The sequence below is a fragment of the Diabrotica virgifera genome, chromosome 5 (assembly GCF_917563875.1).
Source record: "Diabrotica virgifera virgifera chromosome 5, PGI_DIABVI_V3a".
Lineage (NCBI taxonomy): Eukaryota > Metazoa > Arthropoda > Insecta > Coleoptera > Chrysomelidae > Diabrotica > Diabrotica virgifera.
Genome location: NC_065447.1, coordinates 18,019,455 through 18,042,063, shown reverse-complemented (window position 1 = coordinate 18,042,063; position 22,609 = coordinate 18,019,455). Strand labels below are relative to the sequence as shown.

The 22,609-nt window shown below is 31.7% G+C and overlaps 1 protein-coding gene across 1 annotated transcript in view; it reads right to left on the bottom strand.

The window, feature by feature from the left end:
• LOC114332584 (serine-protein kinase ATM-like) overlaps positions 1-22,609 on the bottom strand; it is a 144,589-nt gene that overhangs the window by 34,887 nt on the left and 87,093 nt on the right. Inside the window, exons 22-27 of the mRNA XM_028282413.2 lie at positions 18,669-19,003; positions 15,831-16,204; positions 15,512-15,707; positions 8,046-8,244; positions 6,571-6,782; positions 746-1,138 (exon numbers count right to left, since the gene is read on the bottom strand). Coding sequence (XP_028138214.2) covers positions 746-1,138; positions 6,571-6,782; positions 8,046-8,244; positions 15,512-15,707; positions 15,831-16,204; positions 18,669-19,003 — 1,709 coding nt within the window. The remainder of the gene's footprint in view (positions 1-745; positions 1,139-6,570; positions 6,783-8,045; positions 8,245-15,511; positions 15,708-15,830; positions 16,205-18,668; positions 19,004-22,609) is intronic.

Sequence of the window (22,609 nt, the reverse complement as noted above, 5' to 3'; positions counted from 1 at the left end):
TGTATGCGAGTTGGTGTGTTTTGAATAGGGTCGTAAAGATCTACCACTCTAACTTTTCCCATGCGTCATGATTCATTTTCAAACAAATTAAGTCAAAACATAAAGTGAAACGAACGTCGATGTGTATATACATACATTTTATATACTGTATACTATACAGTGATGAGCGCGCTAATAACCGGCAAAATAGCTCAACGGATGGAAAACATTACATTACATAGTTCCCCACCTTTAGACGTATCAGAGGAGTATGACAACTGTCACTGTGACAGTAGAATTCTATAAAATACTCCAGTCACAGACGTCTAAAGGTGGGAAATGTTAATTAATACGTTTATAACGATAATTTCTACCTCCACTAGTTTCATCTCTTTTTGTTCCGCAATGTATTATGTTTTCCATCTTTTGAGCTATTTTGCCGATTATTAGCGTGCTCAGCATTGTATACTATACACATCGGCGTACGTTTCACTTTATGTTTTAATTTAATTTGTTTGAAAATGAATCGTACCGCATGGTCAAAGATAAAATGGAACTACTTTATCCAATTTGGTGTCTATGAATTTTGGACTTATCGTAGTTACGCGTTACACCCTGATATAAATTGTGGGGACATCTGGTGACTGTCTCAATTAGAATCAAACAAATTTATTCGTTGCGTTGACCAACTATTATTTTATCAACAATGGTAAAACTACACAAATAGTGCCTTAATTGTAGAGAATATTTTAATTTAAGCACTTACCCTTTATTTCTTAACTTCCTGATAAGTTCTTTTGCTGTAGCAATTCTAGCATCGTTACTAGAAGTCTTAGTAGGCACTTTATCAAATTCTCGGTCTTTGTGTGCATTAGCCAAAGAAAGCAACAAAGGTAGTGTGTGATGAGGGTGTTCCATAGCACATTTCTCTATAATTACGGAGACGTACTTATTAAAGATGTCAATTTCGTTGTCTGTCGATAAATGGGGTATTAATTGAGGCAGCATCACAATGTACTTGTAACTCGGTAAAGAGGGTAGATGTGCTTTTATGGTGTCGCTAATTTCGAGATTTTTTCTGTTTTCCAAGAACAGAGACATTATTCTGAATATTCGGATGTCTTTGTCGTCGCTGTGTACCAGACAAAGAAGATAATATCTGTAAAAGGTTAATCCCATTATAAAATTACCAAGTGAAAGAGATCAGTGAGATTAAGTATTCTACTTATATAAATTTTAATAGTTACAAAAATAAAAAAAAACAAGTACTTAAGTAATTCCCACGCGATAGGTCACCCATCCAAATATCTGCGGTCGAAACTGCTGGACTTAGGTGATTGAGCGAAAACCGGCAGACTGGTATGGCCGTTGATAGCAGAAATGGAATAAAATGGATACCAAAATAGGATATTTTGGCAGAGTGTACAAGTAATAATATTAAGAATGCTTTTTAATCATTTATTAATTTTATTACTTATTTTAATACTTATAGTCCAAGTGTAAAACTTACTAAGTTATAAAACTGTCCAAGTTTACTTACCATGTAAAATTTTGTGTTGGATTTTACAAATGTTCAAAATATCTAGATAAAAACTGACTTATCGAAAAATTACAAAGAGACAAAAAGGCTTTAGAAATATTTTGTTTAACTAATGGTACCACAATAATAATTTAATTGGAACGTACACAAATATTTGGGCGGATTTAAGGGAACAAAACCACCATAAAATTTTTATGGGGTGCACTTTCACTTTTATTTTTTTTAAGATGTCCCTGCCATAAGAATGCCACATGTACATTTTCAATAAAAAATCTCTAATAGTTTTCAATATATTGGAAAAAATCGATTTTAATTTTGTAACTTCAAGGGGCTATAACTTTTTTTATGTACACATTTGTATTAAGGTAAATTAGATTCAATCGAACTATTTTTGGTCCCAGAACATGTGATTTAATTTATGAAATGTATTTTTGTTACGCCCTGTATATTCTAGATCTAGAAGTTTGACTGGCTTAAAATGATTAGTTTAAAAAAAAATTGGAGTTAAAAGCGAATAACGACTTTTTCTAGTTTGGTAAAAAATGCCATTTTCTTCAAAATAGAAAGATTAGCATCAGATATAGGAAAAACTGTTTTAATATGAAACTGTAGGTTATTTAATTCCCAAGAATTTGGTTTGAAAAAATTTTTTCTACAGCAAAAATTGAGTGAATGGCAAATGAGTATATATCGAAAAACATTGATTTTTTCGATATAAAACTAACACTTTTGATAGCGAATAAATGAAAAAGTATTAATTTTATCAAAAAAAAATGTATAGCACGTTTTTTTGCTTAGAATTAATGTTTTTATCAATTTTGCAGTCAAAATATAATAAAAAATTTCCACCCCCGAGATGGGGTGGCAACCACCCTCATGGTAAAAGCGCCTTTCGGCATGATATATATTTTGATCCTTGGACCATCCACTACTTATTCTCAAATTTTCAAGCAAATCGATTCATTCTGTAAAAATTGCGAGGTGAAAAGCTTCGGTTTCTGGACTATTATTATTTTATTCCCGACGAAGACAAATCCAAAAACACAAAAATTATAAAAATATGTTCAGTCGTTCTCGAGTTAAAAGTGTTGGTAACTAACACAACTTTCTTTTATATACAGTGATGAGCGCGCTAATAAATGGCAAAATAACGCAAAAGATGGAAAACATAATACATTGTGAAATAAAAATAAATAAAACAGTAGAGGTGGAAATTATCGATATAAACGTATAAATTAACATTACATTACATAGTTTCCACCTTAAGCCGTCTGTGACAGGAGTTTTTTTTATAAAATATTCCTGTCACATTGACAGTTATCATACTCCTCGGATACTTCTAAAGGTGGAAAACTATGTAATGTACTGTTAATCTATACGTTTATATCGATAATTTCCACCTCTACTAGCTTCATCTCTTTTTACTTCACAATGTATTATTTTCCTTCTTTTGCTTTATTTTGCCGGTTATTAGCGCGCTTAACACTGTATATAGGGCTTTTCATTCACAGTTATTTTTTTCGAGCTTCTGTCATATGTCGTATAATCCGTGTATACGCTCTGAGCTTCGCTGGTGTCGCTCCTAGCGGTTACTAATTCAACTTTTACCGGTAATTTTTAAATTTATTATTTAATTGTTATCGCTTAATATTTACAACGCAAAAAAGTAATTAAATAGTAATCGATTTTTTTAAGATTTTTCTAATCATTTTGACGTTCTATTGATAAAATATCAATTTCTTACTTCGGATACTTTGACAATAATCGTGTAGATGGCGCTAAGATTATAATAGATTATTTATAATTAGATATTACGGAACATTAAAAAAACTTAAATTCAGTATTTAAAACGTAAGTATATTTAAGGTAAAAATATATACCACAGCTTTGACCAACTAATATTGTTTATAATTAATGTTTTTAATTTTAATTTTAAATTAATCACTTTGACATTTATGTCAAATTTCCAGTAAACGTTTACAAACTTGTCACTACTGGCGTTCGCGAATTTGTAAATATCCCCTCTACGCACGAGCTCACAGCGTATATAAATATTATAAACACATTATACAACATATGACACAAGCTCGAAACAAATGACAATCGATGAAAAGCCCACACAAATATTACAGATTGTGCACAATCTGTAATAAAATTAACCATTTTGCTGTGGGTTGTAAAAATAAATATCCAAGGTACAATAATAATAGACAAATACAAAAAATTAATGTTGATGAAACTGAGGACATAGACGATATCAATAATCTCATTGATGTAGATACAAAAGTTGGGTTCGCTAACTGTGTAGAAAAAATGTGGACTCAGGACGTAGAGGTAAACAGCCAAAAGATCAGCTCCAAGTTGGATATTGGCGCCCAGGTCAATATTCTACCAGTCAAGTTTTCAAAAAGATAGGTAAAATCAATAAAATGTATATACTCCATCTAATTTATTTACCGTTGCACGTCATCCGCGTCATAGCCCGTGACGTCACATGATACCAACACGAAATATTTAGGCGGTAGGTGTGTTCTTTTTTAGAATCACTTTGCCGAGTACACTGGCATTACAGCCACTGGACATATTTTGGTATATACGCGTAGAAATAATATTTAAAGATTTCTATTAATGTTAACTTAATGAAATACACAATAATATGTTTCATTTAATTTGTATAAATGGATTATAAAGCGTTTTTATGAAGCACATTTGTTCGGAATACACTGTAACTATATTTATTTGACAGTTGCGGTGATGACACTTCATATTTGTTTATATTTTTTATTATAAGTATTTGATTCATTATATTTACTGATTTTATTATTTACTTTAACTTAAGATTATAACTTGATTCTTGTTTTCTATTTCTAAAGTTTTTATTTATTTACATTGAATATTAATTTGTTTTGCTGTATAATCCACTTTCGCAAAAATTTTGTGATGTATTTGATTTAAAATGAATTCAAGAATTTTTTGTAATTGGGCAACAATGTCAACTTAGATCTCTAATGTAGATAATGACGTGCAACGGTAAGTAAATTAGACGGACTGTAGGTGATGTAGAACTTGCTGTTGTTGGCAAAAATGTAAGGCCTATTTTAGGGCCTAAGGTACGTAAAGAATTCAATATGATTAAGCAAATATGAAAGAGTAAAGTAGACATGGTAAAAGTAACAAAACTGAATTTATGAAAATTAATAATGAAATATTTGAAGGGATAGGTGAATTTCCTGAATATTATCCAATAAAAATAAATATGAATGCAGAAGGAGTCATAAAACCATCAAGAAGGTTACTTCAAGTACTTCTAAATAAATTTAAAAAAAATGAACACGATGATTAACAATGGTGTAGTATTAAAGGTTTATGAACCTAAACAATGGTCTAGTAATATTATAATAGTTGAAAAACCTGATGGATGCTTGAGAATTTGTTCAGATCCTAATGAATGAAAGTAAAATTCAATAGAACAAATAGTCCTGTCGCCGGGGGGGTACAACGGCCTCCTGTATTCAGATGGACTTACCCAAGTTTTTTTTATGTATTTTGACCTGTAGAACACGAATTTTTTGGGTAACAGTTGATCCGGATGTCGATAAGATTGTTATAAACCAAGAAGTTGAGAAATCACATAACAGCGATTTCTCGCAAAACAAAACATTTTTTTTGTATTTTTTGGGCCATTCTAACCAAAAAATGTTCCTACAAATGTTTTCGTAAGATGCATAGTTTTCGAGAGAAACGCGGTTGAACTTGCAAAAAATCGAAAAATTGGAATTTTTGAACCCGAAAAACTTTTGATTAAAAAATAAAATAGCAATTCTGCTTACCGCATTTGAAAGTTCAAGTCAAATTATATCGGTTTTAATTATTTGTATTGCTAAAAATGTATTATTTTATTGTTAAAACAAAGCTATAAACACCTAGTGCTTGAGTGATGTTTCAATGATTTCTCATTTAAAATCGAACGAGTACGTAGAGGAGGTAAAAGTGCAAGCGGGGCTATTTCTAAGTAGCATGCATTAAAACGCATGTATTAGGCACGGGAAACACTATGTGTTTATAGCTTTTTTTAACAATCAAAAAATAAATTTTTAGCAATGCAAATATTCAAAACAGATATAATTTGACTTAAACTTTTAAAGGCGGTAAGCAGAATTGCTATTTTATTTTTTATTCAAACGTTATTCGGGTTCAAAAATTGCAATTTTTCGATTTTTTGAAAGTTCAACCGCGTTTATCTCGAAAACTATGCATCCTACGAAAAAACTTGTAGGAACATTTTTTGGTTAGAATGACCCAAAAAATACAAAAAAAGAATGTGTGTGTACTTTGTACGCACGTAAGAAGTTATACTTCTATTATATCATTTCTTAAAAATAAATATACTTTAAACAGTTTGTTTTAAATTCATTTGGTATTTTTTTAAACACCAAACTAATTTTGTGCTTAGCGCTTTCAAAAAAATAAAAAAAAGTATAGGATTGCTCCGGATTCGAACTCAAGACCTCTCGATCTCTAGCCGAATGCTATACCAAATACGCTACGAGGACTTTGTCTGTATCGGTTCGGACGTACCTAATGACAATTCACGGTAACAAACAGACAAGGTGAAGTATAATAAATATACAATAAAATGTTTTAATAATACTCATCTTACTCCTGAGGAAGACACTAATATATTCTTTTCACACCTTTTCTTGCACTGATATATTTATACATAACTTGAAACTTGAAAGATTTAGCAACTAAACGCCATACTGTCTGTGTGCGCATGCGCGCAGTATTATGAAATTTTACTCTCAATCGCGCCTAAAGAAGTATAACTTCAAAAATGTTTTGTTTTGCGAAAAATCGCTGTTATGTAATTCCTCAACTTCTTTGGTTATAACAATCTTATCGACATCCGGACCAACTGTTACCCAAAAAATTCGTGTTCTACGGGTCAAAATACATAAAAAACTTGGGTAAGTCCATCTGAATTAAGAAGGCCGTTGTACCCCCCCTGGCGACAGGACTAAAACCAATTTTTGGTATTAATGATGGCTTACTTTAGGGCTAATTTCAAAAACTGGTTACATTCCATTTTGGTACTTTCTATTTCCTGTTCGTCTATACTACTATTTCTAGTATGAACTGCAGCGGCTTTAGCTTCTTCATACGTTCTGTCTCTTTGATTTTGAATACTCGAAGCTGCCTTTTTGGATTGTTCCATAGTGGCGATCTTCTTTTGAAATAAATCGGATTTCATGTACGTCATTATCTAATGAAGAGAAAATTAATAATATAATCAATGTTGAGAACTAGTTGAGTCGTTAGAGATATCTCTAAAATGGAGACAACCAGGCAGAATTTTGCTGAGAATGTCAGTTTTGGGACCTTAAAAAAGATGGAAAAAACTCTTATCAATCCTACCAGGCTTCCCCTTAAAACACAGAGAACGTACGGAAAACATATTTACAAAGAAGATGTATGACGTAAAAAATGTTGCAAACAGGAAATGTAACGGAGATAATTTTGAACACAAATGCTTACTAGCACTTTTGTCTAGAACATTTCTCTCAGAAAGAACGCTTGAAGCGACTGGCGATTCTGAATGTCAGTTACGCGCGGGAAATCAATTGTTTAAACAAAATTTGTATTAACACTATGGTACATATCTTTTGATCAGAGTGTCCTATCGACAAAAATCAAAATGCGTTCTAAAGGTAAAGAGTGGATCTTTCGTATAAAATTTTTGCGATTTGTCGCAAATGAAATTGAATTTCTATAAAGCTGTTAAATAAATAAAGGTTGCACGATTTTTGCCATTTTTTATGATTCTCATCAATAAAATTTATCACTTTCATTGACCGGTCACTGTGGAATTTGCATTGTTAGAGCCTTTCACATTACAAACGATCTCACGGCACGCAAAATGTTTCCACAAATACGGAAAATGCTTCCCAAAGGCATGGGGTGGAATTTGTGTGAAGTTGTAAGGCTTCGAAAAGTGTATTTATTCGATCGAAAAGTAGTTTTAAATGTTTTAGGTCGTTTGTAATGTGGAAGTTTTCATTAAGCGTTTTTTAATCATATTTCAAATGCCTCATATTTGTTGTCAAAACTCAAAATCGAACTTTCATGTTATAGCTTTTGAAAATTAGGCTCTAACAATGGGAAAAATTAATATCGCGCGCGAAACTTACATTCAAAATCGCCGGTCGCTTCAAGCGCTGTTTCTGAAAGTTTTCAAAATTATCTCAGCCATATTTTTTGTTTGAAATTTTTTTGTCTACGGCGTGCAGAATCTTGGTAAATCGATGTTTTCCGACCCCATCTGTACCATAAGGATTTTAGCGCCACCCCTGGAGGTAGGAGTGGCAAAATTTTTTGTATCTTCTTTGGGAGGCCAAAAATTGATATTTTCAGCAAAATTCAGCTTTTTCATATGATTTTTAGAGGTTAAGTGGCATTTTTATCTCTGACGACTGCACTAAACGGCTAAAAATGAATCACAAACCAATGAAATCGTATGAAAACTTACCTGAACATATTCTCTATCGGCAAAAAGAGCAAGTTTATCATACGTGTCCATGACATTTTTCCTGTCTTCAACATCGCTTCTAACGGTTCCCATCTGTTGAATCGAGGCGAGAAAATAATCTGAGATAATAGTGGAGCTATTTTCTGCGTTGGTTTCACTCAAATACTGGCCTGTCAACTTCAAAGCGGTCGCTTTTAATCTGAAATCATCAAAACTATTAGATAATTGTCAAATTATTAGAGTATATTTACTAAGAGAGTGCATATAGATTTTCACTTCGGAAAAAATCAAACACACGCGAGTAAGTACGCGAACTTATGGCTCGCGACCTTTCTCGCGCGTGTATCACCGCAAGTACGCGTACTTTAAGTCCGCCGAGTAAGTACGCCGTCGATCCAACAAGTTTGAAATCTTACTCGTAACCCGTACGTGTATCACTGCCACGAGCCTCGAGCCATCATGTTATTGCGTTTAAAGTTATACTTATATTTTCACTAATTAAGCAAATTGCCTAGAAATAATTTAATCGTTTATTGTTGAAAGGAGACAAGTTACATTTTATAAGTTTTGAGAAAACCGTAAAACACTATTTTAAGCTATACTAAATTATTTTGATTATTTGTTTTTGAGTAAACCTAATTATTTATAGGCTGTTTTATCCTTCTGATGAAAATATTACCATCTTATCTATGATATTTTGTTTGTTTATGCCTACCTTGTATTAATTAAAATAGATCAAAAACAAGTGCTCATGATTTTGACAGCTTACCACACTTATAAAAAATCAAATTATTCTTCTATTTAACAAAACCTGATCAAAAATTAATCAAACTCTACTAAAAAACACAAGATTTCAGCAAAATTAGGTACACAGAAAATAAAAAATTTAACCACGAGGACAGTTTCTAAATTTTTTGCTACCGACGGCGACCGCGATCTTTAAAACCGCGTACTTTAAGTCTGCCGTGTATCACCGACGGCGAGCCGAGTAAGTCCGCGATCTTTAAACCCGCGTACTTAAAGATTGCGTGTGTATCACGCGCTTTAAGAAATGTTTAATAAACAACATATCAAAAAGTTCTACTCGAGAAGTGGATACTTCATTTTTTATTAAACAAATGAACTACGAAATTAGATGTTTTTTTAAATAACTCCGAAAATATAAATTATAGAAAAAAACTGACTTAACCATTGAAAAATTCAGAAAATTTTACAAAAAAAACGTATATAAAGAATTTTCTAAAATTAAATCTGTATCTTCTATATTTTTTTATTGATAACGCTAAAGTCACCCTTCTCACAAACATTGGCGCACTGTAAATTAGCGTACGGCGAAGTGCACGGTTGAGTTATTTTAATGTAATTCTTTAACTAATTGATCAAATGAAATTTTACAAATTGAATATGAAAGAAGAATAATTAAGCTATTTTATAGTAAGCTATATGAAATAGAAAGAAATAAAATGTACGTAGAAAATAATAAATGTAATAAGTAAATATGGTTGTAATATAAAGAAATAAAATGTATGGACATAAGTAAGGTGTGGGCGGAAAGTGAGCCTTACATGAATTTTGTTTAAAAATGATTTAAAAATGTGTAACTAATAAATTTTTCTTACAAAACTCACAATTTTGCACAACTTACCTTTCAAGCATCTTACTAAATGATGTTTCATTAAAAAAAATCTCAAAAATTGAATTCAAATGATATGACGTCTCAAAAAATGTAATTTTTGAAATTTTTATAGTTTTATAGAATTACCACCATTTTAAGACGGTATTAATCAAGTTTGAACAGATCTATTACAGTTTTATAAGTGATTTTTTAAAGCTTAGGATGCAATCTTTAAAATGCATTAAATTATTTTACTTTAGAAATGAAATAAACTATTTCTTTTTGAGAAAATTAAGAAAGATAACAAAAATGTAATACAAAAACCGAAAATTACCAGCTAAAAAAATGTTTATACAAAGTGATCAAAACTTTTTTCTGTAAAACTTACCTAAAATACATTTAATAATAAGCTTCAACAATAATAAATGTTCAGCAAAAACTTTTTTTTAGCTCCTATACAGCATGTCTGCGTAACTTGGAACCTATTGATAACTTTTTTATTATCAGTTTTACGAAAAAAAGTTATACTTTATAAAATACTCTGCATCGTATATAATCTAAGATGCAATTATCAAATATCAAATTTAGTTAATTTTATACGAGGTATGTCAAAAAATATGAATTTCACTCAAGAGTAAAGTACCTTTACAGTTCACAATATCGAAAATTGTTATTAAGAAAAGTTGTTTGAAATTAAAATATTGTGAATAATAAAGGCTCTTAACTCTTAAGAAAAATTCATATTTTTTACATACCTCATATAAAATTAAAAAAGTTTAATATCTGATGGTCGTATCTTAGATTTTAGACCAGAGACAGCATTTTATGAAGAATAAATCTTTGAGATTATGGAAAAAGCTTTAAAATGACATATTACAAAGTTTGATATACTCATTTATTGTTAATATAATTGCGAAAAAAGGTCGGAATTGCAAAAAAAAATTATTTTCGCAATAACTGCTGTAAAAATTAGTGTACAGGTTTGAAATTTTTGTCAAATGAGGGTTCTTTGGTGCTTAATATGTGATAAAAATTTCAAAGAGATTCATTCAATTGTTTAAATTTTATTCGAATTGTTTATCTCAGTGAGCATTTTTTTTGCACTAACATAAGTCAGAAAAAAATGACGTTAGAACCATTCCACAGGTGTCAAATGGAAGAGCATGAACTATATTTTCAACTTGGTTTAAAAAAAGCGAATAAAAAATGCATTTATTAGTAATAAATAATTGTGCAAAAGCATCGTAAATCTTTCCTTATAAACTTTTTGAATAACTTTTTCCAAAAAAATTAACCTTTTTACCCTGTTTTAAGTGCACAACTACCAAGTAATGTTATTTATATCATAATTGATAAAAAATTGTAATAAATATATATAATTTCTTATATAACAAAATAAAAAGTTTATAAGGAAAGATTTACGATACTTTTGCATAATTATTTATTACTAATAAATGCATTTTTTATTCGCTTTTTTTAAACCAAGTTGAAAATATAGCTCATGCTATTTCATTTGACACCTGTGGAATGGTTCTAACGTCATTTTTTTCTGACTTATGTTATTGTAAAACAAATGCTCTCTGGGATAAACAATTTGAATAAAATTTAAACAATTGAATGAATCGCTTTGAAATTTTTATCACATATTAAGCACCAAAGAACCCTTATATGACAAAAATTTCAAAGCTGTACACTAATTTTTACAATAGTTATTGCGAAATTAATTTTTTTTGCAATTCCGACCTTTTTTCGCAATTATATTAACCATAAATGAGTATATCAAACTTTGTAATACGTCATTTTAAAGCTTTTTCCATAATCTCAAAGATATTTGTATTAAAAAAACCATAACTTTCACTGTTTTCCATTGATTTGAAAAAAAGGGAAAAATGCCATTTTTTGACACTTAATTGTTTATAAATAAAAATGGCCGCCAGATCCTACGCAGGAAATAGTTACAATTTGCTCTTATAGGTATTACCTGTCGAAAAAACGCTTCAGTACCCTGGCTGCTCGAGTGTCATGGAAAAAACCGTATTACCCTGGACTACGTATAAAATTGATAAAATTTGATATCTGATGGTTGAGTTTTAGATTTTTGACTATCCAGAGCATTTTATGAAGAATAACTTTTTTTCGTAAAATTGATAATAAAAAAGTTTTCCATGTGGTTCCTAGCTACGCAGACATACTGTATAAGAGCTTCTGTATAAGAATTTTCAAATTGCAATGCCATATTCGGATTCAGCATAATCAAAAACAAAATACAAACATATTTGATCAAAGTAAAATGATGAATTTAACGAAATTTTTAAAATTATTTATACGAATCAATTGTTATTGTTTAAACAATTAATAAACAATTAGCGGCCAAATTTGCGAGTAGAACTTTTTACTTTAACAAGTACCTATATAAACTAACAAAAAAAGTTTTAGAAAAATATAAGCTTGTTTTGAATTTTTCCGAAACAATGCATATTTTCGTTCTAATTGCACTCCCCTATACAGTGCATTCAGATTCAACAAAGGTAAAACAAATCTACGCTAACATAAACGCGCAAATTACAATAAGCGATACACCGTTAGAAAGAGTGGAGAAAATATGCTATTTGGGCTGCAATAGCATATTATGGAAAACATTGGGAAACTTGAGATCATAGCTACGAAACAAAAACCAGCATTGACAAAGCAAGAAGCTCTTTTAACGGTCTTGGAAGAGTCTCTGCTACCTATCTTTAAATATTAATATACGCATACGATTTCTTATATGTTACGTCTTTAGTGTCCTTTTCGAGGGAGTAGAAAGCTGGAGTCACATGAGATGCCATAAAAATTAGAGGCATTTTTAATGTGGTGTTATCAACCTATGTTAAGGGTCTCATATATACACCACACAACTAACATAACTATTCTCCAGAGCAGGGGTCACCAATTAGTTTCCCTGAGGGTCCGTTTCGAAAACCTATGACACTTCCGGGGTCCGGATTTATGCTGCCTGTGTCTGACTGTTCTGATTCGGTTTCTTTGTGGATTCTTGTTAAAAAATATCCCCTATAAACAAATCAGAAGGGTGCCGGGCGAAATTTTTGGGCAGAAATTGTTTCAACATTTTTTTTAACAAATTCAAAATATCACCTTTTTTGTCCATGAAAATATGTTTTTACCATTTTTGGGTCATCTTAAATAAAAAAGATCTGTCATTTTATTAAAACTTGTGAGTTTTCAAGCATCGCAAATGCATATTTCGCATTTTTCAGATTTTAAATCGCTTATAACTCGAAAACTATCAACTTTTCAGAAATATGACAACAGACCTTTATTGTCTATAATTACCCAAGAATCCTAAAAATACATTTTTCGAGGCAAAAAAGTAATTTTGAATTTGCTTAAAAAATTATTTCACCCGGCACCCTTCTGATTTGTTTCAAGGGGACATTTTTGAACAGGAATCCGCAAAGAAATCGAGTTAGAAACATTTTTCATACGAAAGTGGTCTCACACATGGACTCATATGGAAAGGAAAACTAATAATATCTGATTGTTTTTTGGTTACTGTATACTTTTCTGTAAGTTTTCCTGGTACAATAAATAAAATATAAATTCATTGTGTACCTATTGTTTTGATGTTATTATCAGTATATTTTGAAAACAGCAGTATTGTAAATTGTTACTGAGAATATTTTAAAAATTAGGAATTTATATTTTGAATTTTTAGACATCTTCAATTTTGTAGAAAGGAAACTAAGGAATTTAAAATAAATAATCATAGTACAAAATGCTAATTAACATGTTATCTTTTCTACATTAGTTTCAATGCAAGGTGATTGTTGCAAACTTATTAAATCTGAAAATTATTTTAATTAAGAGGATGGGTACGTATTTTCGGCTGCAATGCTTTTCAAATGGGGATTCATTTTTTTAGAATCCTGAGAAAACTAATAAGTATTTTTGAAAAATTTAAACGCAGAATGAAAGATTACATTATTAGTGAGGGCCGAAAGTCCCTGAGAACTTCTATAATGTTTATTTTAATAAGTTACAGAAGTGAAAAACTAAGAGAAAATTTAGTGTGATTTTTAATTTCAAATATCTCATTCAAAATAAACTTTTTATTTATTCTAAGGGACTTTCGGCCCTCGGTAATAAATTAGTCTTTCATTCTGCGTTTAAATTTTTTAAAAGTATTTATTAGTTTTTTTCAGGATTCGAAAAAAATGGACACCATGTCCGTGGTAATATTTTCCAAATCTATCTTTGTCTTACAACGGACTCAGTCGAATAGAATATTGTCAGCATATTGTCAGTCAGAAAGTGACAATCAGTGACAATTTTAAATATTTGACATGGCATCGGGAATATTTTGAGTTGTTGATTAAATAATATTGATATATAGTGTATTTGATAAATAATTGATTTAAGACGTGAACTTAATAAAAAGTTATTTATTGTGTATTATTTATGGAAGATGCAAGCAGAGAATACATCAGGATAACATATTCTGTGATCCAAGTATTTTGTTGTTAAAGATGTTCAAAATTGTAAGCGTTCCATAGTAACAATATATTATTCAAAAATCACTTTAACACTTTTCCTCTTTTCTCAATTGAGTATTAGTTTTTGTTGTACACATAAATTATTACAATCACTGAATACGTAGTTAGTGAAAAAATTATCACATTTATTAACTGAATTAATAATTTGCAATTATACAAATAACAGTTATCCAAGAACACTCAAAAGCCATCTCTTTAAGTTAATGATGACATTTTCAAGTACAATGACATTCTAGTAATGTTTACATATCCATACCAGTGTGAATTTTACTACACGTAATTTGCCGTGTAAAGACAGAAAAAGTAGGGATAGCCGTAAAATATTTGCGAATTATGTACCCATGGCCTTAAATACACATCTGAAAAGTACTCCTACTTAACATATAGTAGAGAGGAAATTAATATAAAAAAAATGCACATCACAATTTTATATTACAGCTTACTTAATTTCAAAATTAATGATTAATAAATATAACAATAAGGGAGAAAACTCTTTACAAAATTAAATTATCAGAGAGAAAAATGACATTTTTTTATGTACAACCTGTCTGAATTTTGGAGTGAGTTTAGTGCAACTGAGTCTCATTAGGGAGTTGAAATATTCATCTGTTAAGTGAGATCTCTACCGATTTTTAATAAAGTTCATTCTTGATAAAGCGCACATAAGTTGAGCCAAACATAGTACAAAAATTGCCAAACACTAGGTATATTCTGAATTTATTGACGGTCCGCACAAGACTAGCTCACGGTCCGGATGCGGACCGCGGTTCGCTAATTGGTGACCCCTGCTCCAGAGGATAAGAAAAGACAAAGAAATTAGCAACACCGTAAAGAACAAAAAATTGGCTTATTTCGGCCACATTATGCGTACTAGTAAATACCGGCTTCTACACTTGATTCTACAAGGCAAGATTGAGGGCAAGAGAGGCCCTGAATGTAAACGTATATCCTGGCTGGCCAATCTTAGGAAATGGACTGGACTAACGACAACTAATATATTTCGAGCTGCTGTGAATAGAATAAGATGGGTCAATATGGTCGCCCAACATCTCTAGAAGATAGGCACCTTTAGAAGAAGAAGACTAGTTTAAAGACTACTAACATAATCATAAAAGGTATATACATGACACCTTCGGATGACTTCCGACCTTTTCTTTCACCTCTGACAATCTCCTGCAATTTTAATAAACAAGGTACCTAGCAAACTTACTTGTCTTGCTAGCAAATTTGCCAAATAGGTTCGATAAGCGTAGCAGTTCATTTGCTAGTTCTATCTAAAAAATTAGGAGAGTACTTACCTAGGACTTATTTGGTCGCTTTTGCACAACCTATTGAGTATCTGTCTAGCGACAAGTGTATTGTTGACTGACCATGACAGCTGAACGTCCACCAGATCAATTTTGCTCAGAGTTTCGCTATTTAATCCAGAAATTCCTTTCAAATTTTCCAAAATTGTTGAACTTTCTTTGAAGTGTCCTTCGTCTTTGGCCCGATCTTAAAATATAATCATAAAGAAGAAGAACATAATTCTAAATGAATATTACAAGATTAAAAATTGCACCCTGTAGAATTGTAGTGATTTGACAAATCTGTATAATCAATTAAATATATACTTACTTGCGAAGTCCAAGCTCAAATCAATCACATATTGTCGCATAACGTCATCGTTTGCCTCTTTTTGTAGGTAATCCCTCAACATAACCAACCGCTGAGTAAATATCGGCTCTACATATTGAAAATCGTTTTTTCTAATAAATTTATCTTGTAGCTTCCACTTCGATGTCAATGGAGCTCGATTTCCATTTTTCACAAAACAGTAAAAATCTTCGATCTCCACTAAGGACTGCAGTTGGGTTAAAGCTGGATACAAGTTGTGACTGCTTTCCAAACTGATGTTCTTTATATCATTCACCACGTTCAAAAGTTGACAGTTAAATGACTCCTCGAAAGCACATTGGTTATTATCGTGTAATGCCTTTAGAGAATAAAACCTAAAATGAAACACAAACATTTTACTTTTTAAGAATTAAAATTGATAGAACAGAACAGAATACCACAAGAATGGAGATCAAGCATCCTAATGCCTCTCTTTAAAAAGAGAGACAAATCGGACCCGGCAGAACTACAGAGGAATTCATTTATTAAACTCAACATGAAAATTAACAACCAAAGTGATAGCAAATAAAAATGAAATTCTAACACTAGCAGAAGAACAACAAGGTCTTAGGTCGGGAAGATTATGTACCAATGTTATATTTATAATGAGGTAAGTTCAAGAGAAATCGTTAGAATACAACAAACCGGCATATTTATGTTTCGTAAATCTTATGAAGGCATTTGACAGGGCCAAATTAAAGGACGTTATCCATTTATTGTACGCAAGAGAGATACCCATAGGAATACTTAAAACGATCGAAAATATCTACCGGAAACCAGAACAACACAATAAAAGTAAGAGTAGAAGAACTAACTGGCCCAATTGAAGCTGGCAATGGAATAAGACAGGGGATTCTCTGATCCCTCTATTGTTCAACCCGATCATGGATGAAATAATAAAAGAAGTAAGAACGAAAAAAGACCAAATGGGAGAAAAAAACTTAAATTAATCTAGTCCATGTGGTGAGACCGCTTCCGCCTGAAAAAATTTCTGATTCGGTTTCTTTGTGGATTCCCATTCAAAAATTTCCCCTTTAAACAAATCTGAAGGGTGCCGGCCGGAATTTTTGGGCAGAAATTGTTTAAACAGTTTTTTAAACAAATACAAAAGATCACGTTTTTTTGCTCTGGACTATATATTTTTAGTTTTTTTGGGACATTCTAAACAAGAAAGGTATCTTGTATTTTTTCTCAAAAATTGATAGTTTTCGAGTTATAGACGATTTAAAATCTAAAAAAATGCGAAAATACGCATTTTCGAGGCTTAAAAACTCGTATTTAAATTAGTATTTTTGAGGTTGCCAGATACTTAATTTGAACATTTAGCTTCAAGATTCTGAAGAGTGATCGCGTAACTTTAATTTATATCGTTGTTTTTTAATTGTTAAATATGCATGTTTATCCGATTTTTTTTTCTATTTTCTCTCCTATTTTCGTCCAAAAAATATTTTTTCTAGATTCCTTGGGATATTCTAAATAAAATAAGTTTCTTGACATTTTCCTCAAAAGTTAATAGTGTTAAAGTTTAAGTAAGCTTAAGTAAGCGTAAGTAAAAATTGACAAAAAAACGCATTTTCTGATTTTAAATCGCTTATAACTTTAAAACTGTCAACTTTTGAGAAAAATGCCAAGAAACTTATTTTATTTAGAATGTCCCAAAGAATCTATAAGAAATATTTTTCGGAGGCAAATAGGACATTTTTGAAACAGAGCGCGCCGCACCGGCAAAAAAATCGGATGGACATGCATATAACAATTAAAAAACAAAGATTTTAATTAAGGTTAGACACGATCACTCTTCAGAATCTTGAAGCTGAATGTTTAGACTTCAATTTAACTATCTGACAACCTCAAAAATACTAATTTACATATGAGTTTTTAAGCCTGGAACATGCGTATTTTCGCATTTTTCAGATTTTAAATCGCCTATAACTCGAAAACTCTCAATTTTTGAGAGAATTTACACGATACCTTTCTTGTTTAGAATGACCTACGACACTTAAAAATATATGTTCCACAGCAAAAAAACGTGATCATTTGTATTTGTTTAAAAAAATTGTTTAAACAATTTCTGCCCAAAAATTCCGCCCAGAACCCTTCAGATTTGTTTAAAGGGGACATTTTTGAATAGGAATCCACAAAGATACCGAATCAGAAATTTTTTCAGACGGGAGCGGTCTCACCACATGGACTAATCGGCTATGGAGACGACGCAATACTAATCTCTCAAAAGTAAAGATGATTTACAACGTATGCTGCACCAATTTAATATAACCGGAACAAAATTTAACATTTTAACTTTTTCAACAAAAAAAGACAAAATGCATAATTATAACAAAAAGTTTACAACAAAGATTTGTAAATTGGAACTGGAGGGTTGGATAATAGAACAACAATTACCTAAAATCGATTTTACGTAAAAGACGTACCTACCTTTATTAGCTGTATTAGGAAGATTATTACTATTATTATTACTCAGGAAGATCTTTGGGACTGTGCTTGATGGAGCTGCAGGACAATATAGGATAAGAACTAAAAAAGACGAAGAACTATATGCAAACACTAACACAAGAAAAGAAATAAAGTTAAGAAAACTCCAATGGAAGTCCAAACTGGAAGAAGTCCACGTGGATGACCTCGACTCCGGTGGCGAGATAATATAGCAGGAGACGTTAAAGCTATGAGCGTGGAAAATTGGATGGATATTGCTCAAGAGAGATAAATGAAGACATGCTGTCAAGTCAGCGAAAATCCACGAAGGGTTGTAACACCACGGAGTAATAGTAAGTAAGTACGTACCTGTATTTCTCAAAATCTTCATGAACTATCGTAGTCTTGTTCACATTTCGTTTTTTCTCCTCGAAGCTCCAGTGCCCCAACCTCCACAAACACTCATATTCGGGCTCGTCTAATTTAGAACAAATTACGGGGATCTGATACAAGCTGTTGCTCTTGAAGCTATCCATCAATTCTTTCGAGGACGAACCAAGAGATGTAGTCGCGTTCGCATAGAATTGAATGACTTGGTCGAACTTGCCTTGTTCTTTGTAATGTTCGACTCGGTATTTCGGTTGAAGGAGAAATGAAATTCCACAGCCTGGTAGAGCATCGAAGTCTCCAATGGATTTGTAAGCCTGAAAAATAAACATGTTTTCTGTTATACAGAGTGGAGTGGACTAAAAATCTGGAAGCTAAATGGACGGTCAAAATTGTACAAATACAGGGATATACTAATTTTGAATTGTGATGTTTGTAACGTTGCCAGATTTTCCATTTCTCTGATTTCATAAGTCACTTTGTTTTTTTAAATACAACACCCTGTATATTGTACTTTTATTGAAATTTCCTCTTCAATATCAGTTCAACTGGTATTGAAATGTACAATTTTTTTTTATTCAAATTATGTATAGCAAAATTTAACATAACAATTAAATGTTTACTACATTGCTAAATTAATGTCTACCTAATCAAGTGTTTAAAATATCCTCCGTTAATTTCACAATATTCTAAACGATGATAGAATGCGTCTATTACATTTCTCCATGTTGCTCTAGAAATTAATATGGATTCATCGATAATTATTTGTCTTAGCTTTGCAATACTTGCTGGTTATAATAAATTCTACTTTTCAAGTATCTCCCATAAAAATAATCTTTAGAGTTCAAATCGGGTGAACGAGGAAGCCATTCAATACTACCTAATCTACCAAAATGTCTGATTTAAATAATGCCGAACATTTACACCCAAATGAGCCGGAGCTCCGTCTTACTGAAACCATATTTCATTAAAATTGGCTCCAAAACTTGTTTTTCATGACAAGTACAATTTCATTTTTAAGTAGCATTTGATAATTATCGCTTGTTAAATTTTCTTCTATGGAAAACGGCCCAATTAACTGAGTAGTTACTATACCCGATCATACATTTACTTTTTGTGATCTTTGAGTATGGTTTTAACGTATCCAATGGTGGATTTACTCTAATACCTTAAATTCTGACGATTTACCTTGCCACAGTGTAAATATTGCTTCGGCGGAAAAACATATCTTGTTAACAACGTTCTCGTCAGTTACAATTTTATTCATCATTACGTCACTAAACTGTAATCTAAGGGCGTAGTCATTTTCATATAACTCTTGCAACAACTGAATTTTGTAGGGTTTAAATAAAATATTCTTATGAATACACGCAAGACTGAAGAATGACCACAGCTCCCGGAACAAACCATGGCCGATGAGAAACGCTGTGGACGGTCGTACGCCCACCTAAACTCTACTGTCTCTACACAGACAGGATTTCTCTCACCTGCCATGGTTCGCTCCGGGAGCTGCACATCATATTTTTGTGTAGCTCTGCGTGAGGATATATTGTGGGTCTTCAACAAAACTCTGCATTACATCTAAAGTTTTATTGTAATTTTTATAACAGTTTTTATAGTCTACCCTATTTGAATGTCATCTTTTATTGATCTTTTATAGCAAACGCTTCTATTATATCAATACACAATAGATATTTATATCTTCTTCTTTAGGTGCCGTGTCTGTATTCAGACTGTATTCATGTTTACAATTTCTTGAAACCTCTCTATCGGCTGCTGCGCGAAATAATTCTTCTACCGTGGAACCAGACCACTGTATAATATTACGCAACCATGAAAGTTTCTTTCGACCAATCCATCTCTTTCCCTCCACTTTTCCTTGTATTGTAAGGCGAAGTAGATGGTATTTAGGCCCTCTAATTATATGGCCGAAGTATTCTGTTTTTCTCCTCTTTATGATGTTTATGAGCAGGCGATCTGAATTCATCACTTGAAGAACATCTTCATTGGAAGTGTGCGAAACCCACGATATCTTCAGGATTCGTCGATAGCACCACAATTCGAATGCTTCTAATTTGTTTAGCATTGTGGTTTTTCGTCCATGTCTCACAACCATACAATAGGATAGACCACACATAACATTTCAGGACCTTCTTTCGAACATTCATCGACATGTTTCTGTTACATAAAACTGGTTTTCACGTCATGAGAGCCTTCCGTGATATTTCGATCCTGGTTATTATCTCTTCATCAGAATCACAATTTACATTTAACCAGCTGCCAAGTTACTTGAAATGATTTACCCGTTCTATCTCCTCTCCATCAAGAGAAAGCAGACCTTGATCTATATTAATCTTTCCAACTGCCATCCACTTGGTCTTTGAAATGTTGATTTTAAGGCCTCTCCGATAACTTGCTTCACTAACTAGATTTAGTAGTGTCTAATAAATATACAGGGGGTCCAGAAACTTTACCGACAAACGAATACAAGAGATTCCTCAGGTAATTTTAAGACAATTTAACCCAATTCATCTAGTCCGAAATTGCTTCCTAAAGGAGCTAGAGCTGTTTGAGGATGGCGTCTGGTAATTGCTTTTTCTTAAATATCTCCAGAACGCTTATATTTAGAAAAACAAAAATTGGTATACATACTTATCTTCAAGAGATAAATTGATTCCATCCATTGCAAATTTCTAGTACCGGTCACAGGCGTCCGTTTTGGGTAGGGGAACAGTTATATTATCGCATAATTTTTTGTTCTTAATTTTTAAGCATTTTTGAGTCTCGATTACTAAAATTTAAGGTATTATATTACTAAAAGATACTCTTAGTTTAAGTCGATAGGATACACCGGTTTCTAAAAAAATCGATTTTAAAATTTTTCATTTTTTTAATATCAATAAAAAAATTTCAAAAGAAAACTATTTAGAAAAAAGAAAACTGGTAATTTTATTTAAATTCTACAGATGAATCGATTTCATTAATTGCGAATTGCTAGTATCGGTCATATGCGTCCCTTTTGGGTAGGTCAACGGTTGTAATTTTATCGCATAACTTTTTTGTCTTCAATTTTTAAGAATTTTTGACACTAGATTATTAAATTATGAGGTATTCTAGTACTAAAAGTTACTCTCGCTTCAAGTTGGTAAAATACACCGTTTTTTTTTTAAATTTTTTTTTTCAATTTTTTTTTTAAATTCAGGAAACAAAAAATTTTCAAATCGATTTTTTTGGAAACGGTGTGTCCTATCGACTTAAAGCAAGAGTACCTTTTAGTACTAGAATACCTCACAATTTAAAAATCTAGTATCAAAACTGCTTCAAAGTTAAAGACAAAAAAGTTATGCGATAAAATAACCGTTGCCCCACCCAAAACGGACGCCTATGACTGGTATTAGAAATTCACAATGGATCGAATCGATTTATCTCTGGAAGATAAATATGTTTACCAATTTTCGTTTTTGTAACTAGAAGCGTTCTGGAGGTATTTAAGAAAAACTAATGACAAGACGCCATCTTCAAAGAGCTCTAGCTCCCTTAGGAAGCATTTTCGGACAAAGTGAATTTGGTTAAATTGTCTTAAAATTATCTGAGGAATCTCCTGTCTTCGTTTGTCGGTAGAGTTTCTGGACACCCTGTATAGTTTCAAGTTTTATTTCATTTCTATTTTTTTCGAAATTTTTAATTTTGGTCTTCACAGGCCTCACCCGTGTGTGTTGGTGTAATTTTATTTCGCCTGTCCGCTGGAGGGTTACCAAATATGCTGGAATATAATGGATGACGAAAATACTGGACCAGAGGAAAAGAAAAATAAAAGTCGAGGCGTGTCATGCATCGAATAATATTCCAGAAAAACATTGTTACATTTTTTAACTTAATATGAACATATTTAATCAAATAGATAATTGTCCAGTAACACAATA